At 44.8% G+C, this 12,961-nt stretch overlaps 1 protein-coding gene across 3 annotated transcripts; it reads left to right on the plus strand.

Moving 5' to 3' along the window:
- Nucleotides 1-16: 16 nt before the first annotated feature.
- On the plus strand, nucleotides 17-9,185 carry LOC119311258 (zinc finger CCCH domain-containing protein 19-like). 3 transcript variants are annotated; one of them, XM_037586897.1, is made up of 13 exons: nucleotides 17-56; nucleotides 139-1,602; nucleotides 1,694-1,773; nucleotides 2,219-2,406; nucleotides 4,123-5,104; nucleotides 5,188-5,315; nucleotides 5,805-5,864; nucleotides 5,949-5,999; nucleotides 6,092-6,162; nucleotides 6,366-6,514; nucleotides 6,612-7,619; nucleotides 7,704-7,757; nucleotides 7,930-9,185. In XM_037586897.1, exons 2-13 carry the CDS (start codon nucleotides 170-172, stop codon nucleotides 8,904-8,906), a joined length of 5,181 nt encoding a protein of 1,726 aa, XP_037442794.1. In that variant the 5' UTR covers nucleotides 17-56; nucleotides 139-169; the 3' UTR covers nucleotides 8,907-9,185. The 3 variants fall into 3 exon arrangements, with proteins under 3 accessions (XP_037442794.1, XP_037442793.1, XP_037442795.1); XM_037586896.1 differs by having other exon boundaries at nucleotides 18-1,602; XM_037586898.1 differs by having other exon boundaries at nucleotides 19-1,602; nucleotides 6,612-7,613.
- Nucleotides 9,186-12,961: the final 3,776 nt, after the last annotated feature.

Consider the following 12,961-nt stretch of genomic DNA (forward strand, 5'->3'; position numbering starts at 1 on the left):
CGCGCGCGCCGCCGCCGTCCCCGCCCGCCCCGCGTCCTCGGGCATTGATTTCCGAGGTACGAGCTCCCTCGGTCTGGTTATCCGGCGGTTGGCTGCTTCAATCCCTAGCTAACCTCGACGAACTCTGCGTGCGCCCAGGCCCGTCCCTGTCTCCGGCGCGGCGGAGGCCATGCCGACCACCCCGGATATCGTGCTGGAGGGCGACGGCGGCGGAGGAGGGGGCGACAAGCCTGAGGAGGACGCCCAGGCCGCCGGAGACGACGTGGCGGCGAGGGAGACTGTAGGTGTCGCCAACGACTCTGATCCGGCTGATGAGAAGCCCGAGGAGGGCGCTGGCGCTGGGTTGCAGTCGAATGAGGTGGGCGCTGCCGCTGTGGATGATCCCGCAGACCTGGGTGCTTCCCTGGCTGATGTCGGTTCCGACCAGACTGGTCAGGGGATTCATGATGGTGCTGGCGAGGCTGATCAATTTGGACTCGGTGCGCAAGATGATGCTCCTCTTATTGTGGACAGTGATATCGCAGTTAGTGATTATGGGGTGGATGCTCATGATGAGGAGGGGGCACCAATGGATGTAGTTGCTGCAGCTGAGTTAATTGATAGGGAAGCAGAGCTTGTCAAAGAAGACCATGATGTTGCAGAGGAGGGCACAGAGGTGGATACACATCCCACAACTGGAAATGACGATGGAGAGGAAGCGGTTGCAGCAGCTGATGATGCTTCCACGGATGAGGGGAGGCAGATGGATGCAGTTTCCATCAGTAGAGATGTCGATGAGGAGAAAGCTGCCGGTGCGGTTGGTGTTAATGCCACAGGTGAGGACATACAGGTGGATGCAGTTGACCCGACTGTAGTTGATAATCAGGAAAAGGAGATCTCTTCACCTGGTGATGACAGTGCAGGTGAGAAGGGCACGGCTGGAGTTGAGGGTGAAAAAGATGTCATGGCTGCCCAAAATGTTGCTGAAGAATCTGATAGGGTTCCGGAAGAAGCTGAACTCGACATGATTGATAATGTTGTTGCAGAGGAGGTCACAGAGATGGATATTCTCGCCTCAACTGGAAATGGCAATGAGGATGAAGGGGTCGTAACAGCTGGTGATGCTTCTGCAGATGAGGGGACGTCGATGGATGCAGTTTCCATCAGTAGAGATGTCAATGAGGAGAAATGTACTGATGCAGCTGGTGTTGGTTCCACAGATGAGGACATGCAGGTGGATGAAGGCGATGAACAGGAAAAAGAGGCTGGTGATGATGGTGCAGATGAGGAGGGTGTTGAAAAACACGCGGTTACTATGACCGGAGAAGATGAAGAAGATGATATGGCTGAGCAAAACATCGCTGAAGAGGCTGACAGTGTTCCGGAAGAAGCTGAAGTTGACTTGGCTGGTGATGTACCTGAAGAAGAGGACGTGCAGATATATGAGGATGATGATGATGACGAACCTCCACCGTTGGCACGAAGAGGTGTAGGGCGCCCAAAACGAGGTCGTGCATCTTCGAAGGCTCAGGCTGTGGTGAAGCCATCTGTTAAAAGGAAGGATGAGGAGGAGGTGTGCTTCATTTGCTTTGATGGTGGTGAACTTGTGATTTGTGATCGTAGGTTTGTGTGACAGCTATGTTATTTTTCATTTGCCATTAAAAAAAATACACAACTATGTTACAGCTGTTGACTGCTCATTTTGTGTCCTCAGGTTTTGTCCTAAGGCTTATCATCCTTCTTGTATTAATCGGGATGACGACTTCTTCAAGTCAAAGGGCCAATGGACTTGTGGTATGTGGGATGATCTTTAGTCCGAATCCTTCCGAGTGCTCTTAAATAGTTGCATTTCAACTTTGTAGATATTGCATATTACAATCATGAATCATCCCAAATCCATGTTTTTCAGATAATTTTTGCACCTGACCTCCTTATTTACAATTCCTTTGTTGGGATTGTCACATAATTTCCCTATTCGATATATCTGATTTAGAAAATGTGTTATTTGCCGGTGACTGAAATTAGCTGCATCCCTTTTGTTGCATGGTCTTTAACTCTTTTTCTATATGTTTCCACGCATGAATTAGGAAATACTCACAATGATACATGAGTTTACCTCTAATAATCATAATGATTTTTTTGTAAAGGTAGACAATGACTAGTATTGATGCTCAGCCTATGTATAAAATCTCCCAGAATTCTTATATTTGATTCCATTTACTTTGCGTAATTTTGTCAGGGTGGCACATTTGTAGCAACTGTCAGAAACCTGCTCGCCAAATGTGTTACACATGTACCTTCTCGCTATGTAAAGTGTGCATTAAAGATACAAACTTCATCCCTGTCAGAGGAACTAAAGGCTTCTGTGAGACATGCCTGAATACTGTGATGCTGATAGAGAACAAAGAGGAGGCAACTGAGCAAATGGTAACCGTTTCACCTTACTCTTAGCTTCCCCAGTCTAATATTTTCTTTGAGTTTAGTAACTATGTTTCATCTAATGTCTTGTTTTTATATATTTTTGTTTTCTGTTATGGCATTGAGGAGCTCATTAGTGTTGTGTGATTCTTGTTCGTATGATCGGTCTGAACCTGGAAAGATTGCAAGCTTAATGCCCATTCTTTAGATGTTTGCATAATTTAAGCATACATATTGACATGTGCTCTATCTTTGATTTTCTAAAATCAAGTGGGTGAACCTAACTTGTATGCAACTGAACATGTACGGTGTACCAATAACTATTGTTCTGAATTATTGTTACCTGATGCTAGAACTTGGTATACTGCATTTGTGAAGTGTTTGAATGTTTTTTGCATGCAACTTCTGCATTAGCATTCAGAACTGTCATGCCTTCAAGTTGTTTAATTTTGTTATTTTTGCGTTGGACGGTAATCATTTTCCCGTGCTGCCATAATTGGCTGGTGTGATTTAAAAACTATCGAGGTGCATCCGCGGATAAGCTGCAGGATAACAAATGAGACCCTACTTATGGGTACACATCTTATCATTATTGAGGTACACAAGGCACATGCATAACACAAACTTGTCCCATGGAAGCAAGATTACAAAGCGATATGAATTATGAATTGCTTAGTTGTTTGATGATGAACGGGGCTGTTGACATTTACATGGCATGTACTTTGTACCAGTAAACAACCGTTGCTTTGGAGTAGGGTCATTGCAGGTTTTGAAGTACTTGCTGACCCAGCTAGCTTGATTACATTGTTAGCCACTTATGGTACTTGGTCTCCGCACTCTAGCGGGAAACCATGCTTTATCGTTTGGAGGTTCACGTCCAAGGTTATCACCTAGACATTAACCAGAAGTTGAGCACCTGGTATGTTCCCAGTCTGCTTCGGTGTAGGCAATGAGACCGTTGGTCAACAAGGCTCTGAGCTGGAGTGCATTATAAAGTGTGCCCTTGAGGTATGAAATCACCTAGACAGTAACCAGAGGTTGCACACTTGGTATGTGCCCAGTCTGCTTCAGTGTAGGCAATGAGAGCCTTGGTTAACAAGGCTGTGAGCTGGAGGACATGATAAAGTGCGCCCTTGAGGTATGAAATCACCTGCTTGGCGAGGGGGAGGTGCTGCTCGCATGGGTCGTGCATATGCAAGCATACTTGTCTCATGGTATATGCTATATCGGTCCTCGTGAACCTGTAGATGCTGTTATGTGCCGCTGGATCCGCAACAGGATGGCCTGCTGGGAGAAGATTCTGGCGGGTAGACAACAGTATTTAGAAGATTACAACTATCCATATTCCTAATCCATGGTTATGATGTTGGCTAGGGGACTAAACACATACGGGAACACCCATGTTGAGAAAACAATGGCATGTTGCACAGATGACCTATTCTGTTTTAAATGCTCACTAATTATCTGTTCGTTCTTATATTCCAGTTAGACTTAGGATGCCAGGAAGTTTTTGGTAGGTTAGTCTATGTTTAGCTTCTGCTTGTTCTTTCCTTCTGCTTTGTTGTCATGACATGTCCATTTAACTTAGTATTGCTGCAAATTGCTTGTGAGATGTCTTTTTTTCCTGCTGACCAGTTGTCATGTCAGCAACTTTACATGCATGAAATGATCTATTAATGGTTCGCTGGTGCCCATACTTTCTACTTATACGATTGCATTTAACAGGATGTAGATTTTGATGACAAAGAGAGCTGGTGGTCTTTGTTCAAGGATTATTGGCTGAATTTGAAAGAGAAGTTACCATTGCCATATGCAGAAATATCAGCCGCTAGGCGATCTTATCTTGGTGAACTACCTGAAGCTAATGATGAAGAGGAGGCTAATTCAGACAGTTTACCAAAAACGAGGGGAAAGAAGCGATTAAAGCGTGCTGCTGACGAGGATATCTCCGAAGGGAAAGGCACCACTCGTAAATATACTAAACAAGGCTCAGTTAGCCGTGATGCTAAGCCTAAGAAGCCTAGAGGTGCAAAGGCTAGACAACTGTCAAAGCGTGCTTCGAGCAGTGATCATGGACCAAAAGAATCTGAAAGTGTGGGGACATCGACATCCTCAGCTGAGGAGGCTAGTTGGGCCTCAAAGGAGCTCTTGGATTTTGTTGCACATATGAGGAATGGTGACAAATCAGTGCTATCTCAGTTTGAAGTTCAACGCCTTGTACTTGACTATATCACACGTGAAAATCTGCGGGATCCTCGTGGGAAAAGCATGATAGTTTGTGATTCTTGGCTCCAAAGTCTCTCTGGGAAAGAACGTGTTGGGCATTTTGAAATGCTGAAGCTTCTTGAATCTCATTTTCCTTTGGCTGAGGTCTCACCAGCTGATATCGATGGCAACCATGGTGGTGTTGTAGACCCTGATCCTAGCCAGGACGCTGATGGTAACAGTGAAGCATCAGTTGTGATGAGTTCAGAAAAAAGAAGGAAATCACGGAAGTATGATCCGAGAGCTCTGCAAACGAACCTTGATGACTTCGCCGCGATAGATAACCATAATATCGGCTTGATATACCTGCGTCGCAACCTAATGGAAGAGTTGATAGGTGATGCTGACACATACAATGAGAAAGTTCTTGGAGCATTTGTGAGAATACGTATATCTGGTACAGGTCAAAGGCAAGACATTTATCGACTTGTGCAGATTGTCGGTAAGATGGTACACTTTCAGAACTGTTGTCAGATTCAGCTCTTCATGGGTCTGATTGCTGAATTTTTCTTTATTTGTGCGCAGGGACTGGAACAGCTGCTGAGAAGTATAAATGTGGGAAAAAGACAACTGACATAACATTAGAGATACTAAACTTGGACAAGAAAGAGGTTATTACTATTGACATAACCTCAAATCAAGAATTCACTGAGGTATTTTCTTTACAGAATAGGAATATGATAGTCGCATTCAATAGGAAATCCGTATTTGGTTTTATAGTTCTCATCTGTACTGAATTGCTCCCTCCATTACAATGAATAAAGTTTGATTTTGGGATGTGCGCACGCCTTATTCATTGGAAGAAGTTTGACCATAAATGAGACCAACTAAATGTTGGTTATGCGTGTAAATATTTTTATGCTTCAATTCGTATTCGCAAGAAGTTTTCAGTGGTAAAATTGTGAAGTCACAAAAAATGTATATTATTGGTCTAATTTATGGTCAAAGTTTGATTTTGGGATGTGTGCGCGCCTTATTCATTGTAATGGAGTAAGTATTGGTTTTAGTTACTGTCACTTTGTATACTGTTAGTAAGTGATTGGTGCTGACGTAACCGACCTTTTACTATAATGATATAAGCAATGCGCTTATTCAGTAGATGTATTTGCATTTGCTGATCGCTATCATTGTTCTTGTTGTAGGAGGAATGCAAACGTTTACGACAAAGCATAAAGTGTGGATTCATTTCAAGACTGACAGTGGTAATGTTATTGTTATTACGTACTATTATGTTGTGTTTGTGTTACGGTGCACTGTTTTTCTATTGTAATCATACTATCTTCTAGGGAGAGATTCAGGAGAAGGCAAGGGTTCTCCAGTCTGTGAAAGTCAATGATGTAAGCAACTAGTATTGAAGAACTTTAGAAGTTTCCAGTCAAGCATTTCTATTTCATTTGTTTATTCATGAATGGCATTTGGATCGTTGCAGTGGATTGAAAGTGAAAAGATGCGTCTTGCACATCTTCGTGACCGCGCCAGCGATATGGGCCATAGAAAAGAATATCCTTTTTGAAATTATTTTTGATCAACCAATATTTACTTGTTTCTGTAGATCATGATTCAAGATTATGGTCAAATTTCTCCTCCTTTTCTTCTTCTGGTTGTTTGTTTGTTTGTATTTTGAGTTTACTTTTTTCTGCAATGAGGATGCTTATCTTTCTGTTGTATGATAATTTAGCTTGCATGCCTTGACCAGTATCTACGCTTAGAGAATGTGTAGAGAAGCTGAAGCTTCTAAGTACTCCAGAGGAGCGTGCTCGTAGGCTAAAGGAAGAACCTGAAATACATGCTGACCCTGCCATGGATCCGAATTATGAATCTCCAGAAGAACCAGAGGAGGATGCTGAGAGAAGTACTTAACTTGATTTTGCTTTGTTCTGCCTTAATTTCTTTTCCTGATTCAAATTTCTTATGAGTCTGACATCGACTTCCATTTTTCTTTTATACAGGTAGCTTCAGTAGGCTGAGAGGTTCTTTCTCTAGGAAAGATATCAATCCAGTGTCTCCTGGTAAAGGAGAGGGTAGAAACGCTGCACGAGATTCAAGAACTAACTGGGAGTCAAACCGAAACACATGGTCAAGTACACAATTGGAATCGCCTCATGGACGGAGATCTACATTTTCTTCTCATGGTGAAAGTGCTGGTTACACAGGTAAATCAGAGAGTCCAAACATCAGTGCACAAAAAGTTAATGTGGAAGTCACGGCAGCTAATACTCCACACGGGCCATCTGTTATCTCATCCCAAACTCTAACGGCTAATTTAATGTCGCCAACGCCAGCATCACAGTCAACAGTCAATGAGTCTGAAAAGATATGGCAGTACATGGACCCCTCTAATAAAATCCAAGGCCCCTTTTCAATAGTTCAGCTGCGTAAATGGAACAGCAGTGGGTACTTCCCACATAATTTGAAAATATGGAAGTCTAATGAGAAGCAGGAGGACTCAATATTGTTGCCTGATGCTTTGGCTGGGAAGTTTGAGAAAGACCTGCCTCCATGGGAACCACCACTTGGTAGCTCTTGCTCTTCTCAAACGGACAAAGGTTACTTGAGAAGCAGCTCAGATGTAGGTGCTAGACCCTCTGACTCCCTTGTGGAAAGGACAAAAGCTGGTGAACATATTTCAAAATCAGCAGTTTTAAATAAGTCACAGTCTTTCCCAGATACAACCAATGCTGGATCAACCGTGATCCAGTCTGGCGCACAAAGTTATTATGGTACGCAGAATCCTCAGGCAGCTTTTGCAAGCCAACAATCTCTCATTGAAAGTTGGAATGCATCCTCAAGTCAGTTTGGTGCTGCAGTAAATCCTATGACACTTCCTCAGCCTACCATAGGAGGAGGCTTTTCAGGACAGAATAATACAGTTGCAGGAAATGTAGGTCAGCTAACTCCTGTGCCAGCTCCTGCAACAGTGGGCACAGAAATTGTTAATTCGCAGTCTTCAGGTGAAGGTGCTTCAAAAATTTGGTTGAAATTTGGAATTTGTAGTACATATGTATTTCAGTTTGATGTATATTATTTCTTTCTCCTTGCAGATCGTGGACTAGGTCAGCCCGGAGCTGCGCCATCAAACACTCAGCAATTTGAAGGTAGCTCATTGCTTGTCCTCTTTTATGCTGTGTTTTCTCTGCAATCTTGTTTCCAACGGTTCGAATGCGAAGTCTCAGGGCTTTTCAATCTAGAACATCTCTTGTTGCTCCATGGGAATTATGGTTTTCAAGTGTAAACCTACCTAATGTCGTTATTATGGATCACCTGCAGATGCAAGGAACCAATCAACCGATGCCTCCAACTCGACACAGCTGATGACACATGCACAAGTGGCAAACACATCTGGCCAAGCTCAGGGGGCTGGAAATACGAATTGGGGATCCGCACTTCAGAGTAATGCAAACATGGCCTGGGGAGTGATGGGACAGGCTAATATGAACATGCCCTGGGCAGCACCAGCACAAGGTGCCGCCAGCTACAACATGGGTATGACCATGCCAACACAGCAAAATGCAGTCCAAAACATGGGCTGGGTCACACCAAATCCAGGAAACACCAACATGAATATGGTGTGGCCTACAAATCAAGGCCAAGGGACTCCAAATGCAGCTGCTATGATGGGAGCTCAGATGCAAGGAGTTGCGATGGCCCCTTGGGGCGGTGCCATTGCGCAAGGAAATGCAAATTCTTATCCTGGTTGGGTGCCCCAAGTTGGAAACGCAAGTCAAAATGCCGGCGGCTGGAGTGCTCCTCCACAGGGAAATTCAGGTCCTAACCCTGTAAATGGCACAGGCCAGGGGAATAATAACGTGAACTGGAATTCACCAAGTGGGAACCCGACATGGAACAACCAGCAGGAATTTAATGGTGGTGGCTCGCGTGGGAGGTCATGGAGGCCGCAGTCTGGGGTTCGGGGGACACGGCCACCCTGCCATCTCTTCCAGAGGACTGGTAGCTGCAACAAAGAGCATTGCCCCTATTCCCATACGCCAGGAGACGAGGGATATTCACAGAGAAACGATCGCCACTTTGACAGGCGGCCTTCGAGCAATGAGAGATCTCGGCATGACAGGCGGCCTTCGAGCAACGAGAGACCTCAGCATGACAGGCAAAACGATAAACATTTTGATCGTCAAGCGTCAGGCAGCGAGAGGCAGCGGGATAGGCCCGACAGCAGGCAGAGTGGCTGGGATGGCTGGGATAACACTGGGAAGGCTGATAGGTCAGAATCAAAAGAGAGGCAGTAGAACCATGGCGGCTTCTTCTGGTCCGTTGTCCTGTTTTGTTGTATATGCAGTAGCTAGCCTGCGTGTTTCCGAACCTACCTACCTACCTGATGCGCTGTAGCGATTAGCATCCTGCTCGAACTGTGTCATGTGGTAGAAGAATTGTAGCTTAAAGCATCATGTGCATCCTACTCTTGTGTTTTCTTTCTTGCCTTGGAACCAAACTAATACATTTTCTGAATAAATCCTGATGTCGGAGATGCAAGGGCTTGAGGTAGGTCCTGTTGTAATGTTGCTTGAGCTGCTGCTGCTGCTGTGTCTGTTTAACTAGTTTGCCTTGCACAAAGATCTCGTGGGCTTGGTTTTGTACTGCAACTGCAAATATAGGGCCGTCCCCTCTAATTTTTGTTTGCTTTCGCTTGACCTGTTTAAATTCTGTAAGGTGTCTCTGGGGTTGGATAATTTTGGTGGCGAGATTTCAGTGCCTTCTTTTCCTGGCACCTTTTGATGGTATTTCGAGGTGCGTTCCTTGATCTTCGTTGGGTCGTCCATGTTTGGTGAGAAGGCCAAGTGAAGACTCCCCAGTTTATACTCTTTTGCGCATGTCCATCCAACGTGTGCTTCAAATAGGGGGATATTTACACCTCTCTTTTGGCTGCCCCTTTCTGAATTGGCCTTTGATAGCTTCCGTGGTAGCATCAAGTTTGCTCAGCTGACAGACATGGTTTAAACGTGGGAATTTTTTTCGGCAGCCAGCTATTATAAATTCCTGCAAGATGGTCTTCATGTTGATCCAATCTTGCCAAAGATTTGAAAGAGCAGACATGCCTACCTACCGAAACAAAAAGTTTTTGCTTGGTTACCACCGATGGACAGATTGAAAGAGCAGACCAATATGGCATTGGGCGCATAGTGGTTGCCCTAAAGAGACTTGATTTTTCGTAGACATTGGCCCCCGTGCTTCATGCTCTTCTGGTGTGTGTTGGATCATCTATTTCTGGAGTGCCCTTTTGCTTCTAGGTGCTGGTCTATTGCCAAAGTGACCCGGCTTCCGGCGGCCACGTTGGCTCAAAGGTAGATCCAAAACTGTGTTTCAGGGCCCCCTGTTTTTCGGAGATGATTATATGAACATTTGAAAAACAAGAAATGCTATCAGTTTTCAGCAAAAAAAGGCCCTGGAAGGCTCTCTTCATTGCTGACCTTAATTTTGAGACCCGTCGTATCAAGAAGCAAGCTTTCTCTCCTTGGTGCTCTTCTTTGTAATTTCCCTTTTAGCTGCTTGTCTTCTTAGTTCTTACTGTAGTATGCTCACCTTCTCTTCAATATTGTGACATTCTCTCTTTATTTTTTGGACCATGTAATCTTGAAAACATTGTGTACTGTCTACCGTGTGTGGTCCTTTTTTTTCTTCTGCTTTTTAATAATAGTATAAAATACTGTGGGAGTTTCAAAACAAAAATTGATTCAGAGGTGCGGTTTCACGTTCAAGTACAATGCCGGAGTAAAAGTTTTTTTTGTGTGTGTGGGTGAAACCGTGAAAAGTAAAAGGTGTTTGCGAATGCCACTGTCTGAGATACTATACGTTCATTCCTTTCTTGGTTCGCTGAACCTACCTTGAGAGACGCGTTTTCCTCTTGTTCCTGGCGCTGGAACCCTAGCCGCCGCCAGGAGACCCAATCTTCCAGCGCCGTCCTCCGGCGGCTCCCCTCCGCCGGCGATCTCGGTCGTCGGTGGTGAGGGGGGCCGCCGGATCCACGCGTGTGGATCGTTTTTTACTTTCTCGTAGTAGACTTTTAGGCTGTTCATCGTCTTCGTTTCGGCGGAAACGATGACAGCGCTGAATAAAGATTCTTAGGATCCTTCCTTGACAAGGCCATCGGTCCTATGATTTGGGATGGATTTGAAAACCAGTCTGTTCAAGCAAGGATGGCGTGGCGGCGGCGGCATCCTCGTGGTGGACCTGTGTCCTCGGGCTCCGCCGTTGCGACGACGTTTGCTCCAGCGTCGACGCGGAGCTTGGAAGGTAGTCCAGGAGCGGATGCAGATTGTGGTCTGCATCGACGACATCTGGAAGACGGAACATGTGCTGGGTTCGTGGTTCGTGGATGGCAGGTATGGTTTCCTTCTGCGACGTCTTAGTCGTGGTGGGGTGCCAGATCTGGAGTTTGATGGCGTGTCCGGGGTGTTGCCCCGGTCTGATTCGTTCAACGGTAAGGGCTTCACTTTTGGTGAGCCACCTTGGAGGTCCGCAAAGCTGCATATCAGCGATGAAGCAGCGTCGAGCTTGGGTGAGGAGGTGATCCATCATTCTTTTCTTCGGTGGCTGCTGTCGTGGTGCCGGAGGCAGGTGATGGGCGTTGGTGTCAAGCTCAGAGATGTTCTGCTAGCTTTTCAGTTTTGTCATGTCGGTCCTTACGTGACTTGTACTTTAATCTTTATGATATGAATGAGACACGTATTACCATGCAAAAAAAAATGAACCTACCTTGAGAGGTCGCGGTGATCTTTTATGGGAGCCGGCCGCACAACCTTGGCTAGTTGTGGAAGTGGAAGGATCAAAACACACTTCTTGCATTCTTAAGAAGTTGATCCCCACTATTACTAATTCTCTCAACATGCAGTCCGTCCACATCATCATCTAGCAATCTCAGCAATTTTCATCCACGTCACTTTATTTCTTTGTTTTTTTCTCCATGTTCACGTAGCATCACTTGGTGGCATATTCCACCCGAAGGTTTTTTACTTGCACGTGGCTTCAGTTACTGCTGTTTACAACCCATGAGAGAGCTTGCCATCCTACGAGATGACCCCTCGGTGCTCCACAATCCGCGTCCCTCCCGTTTGGATCTCTGTTCCTCGACCAGTGGAAGTGGAAGCAAACCTCCCAAAACGAAACGTCTTGAATCCCTCATAAGTTGGCCTCCCCGTCTTCCATCCCCACCATATCAACCCCCGGCGAACCGACGAACGCAAGAGAAGCCAGCCTCCTCTAGGGTTTGCGGCGGCCGTCCCGGGGCAGAACCGACGGGTACAATGGCGAGGGCGGAGCAGCGTCCGGATCTCAAGAAGATCGATCTAGAGGTTGGCTGGTGCATGAATAATCTCATCAACATCGTCGAGAGCAAGCCGGAGCCGCAGTTCAGCTTTCGAGGACTAAAGGAGGAAGACACGTAAGTCGGCTCCGTTGCCTCCTCCCTCCGGACATGCCACGGCTAGGGGAAAATCCTATTGGACGCTCGCTGCGTCGACTTGTCAAGGCTTCGCACAGAGAAGTTAGCGACAGTGATCAAGATGGGCCGACCCAGTTAGGAGATAGCGCTGCGCTGTAGCTTCCGGTTTTGGGAACCTTCTGGAGGGTTCCTGAACGGTTTTGGGAACCTTCTAGAAGGTTCTTGAACCAGGTTTTCACTGGTTTTTTCTTTTTTCTTTTTCTTTGTTGTTTTTCCTGTTTTTTTCTTTTTCTTTCTTCGTTTTTCTGTTTCTTTATTTCATCTTTCAATTCCTTTTTCTTCTCTTTTTTTTCTTTTTGTTCACATTTCAAATTATGTTTGGGAGTTTCAAAAAATCTTCCAATTTCAAATTCGCACTTCCAAATTTGTTCCCCATTTCAAAATTTGTTCTCAACATTCAAAAATTGTTCGTGCTTTAAAAAATTGTTCACGCTTCCAAATTTGTTCTCCATTTCAAAATTTGTTCGTGCTTTAAAAAATTGTTCGCGCTTCTAAATTTGTTCTCCATTTCAAAATTTGTTCTCAACATTCAAAAATTGTTCGTGCTTTCAAAAATTGTTCACGGTTCCAAATTTGTTCTTCATTTTAAAATTTGTTCTCAACATTCAAATTTTGTTCGTGCTTTCAAAAAGTGTTCGAGCTTCCAAATTTGTTCTCCATTTCAAATTTTGTTCTCAATATCCAAAAAATGTTCGTGCTTTAAGAAATTGTTCACTCTTCCAAATTTGTTCTCGTGTCAAAAATTGTTCTCAAGATTCAAAAAAAAAATGTTCATGCTTTGAAAAAAAAATCCATGCTTCCAAGTTTGTTCTCTGTTTCAAATTTTGTTCTCAAGATTAAAATAAT

Source organism: Triticum dicoccoides, chromosome 5B, assembly GCF_002162155.2.
Source record: "Triticum dicoccoides isolate Atlit2015 ecotype Zavitan chromosome 5B, WEW_v2.0, whole genome shotgun sequence".
Lineage (NCBI taxonomy): Eukaryota > Viridiplantae > Streptophyta > Magnoliopsida > Poales > Poaceae > Triticum > Triticum dicoccoides.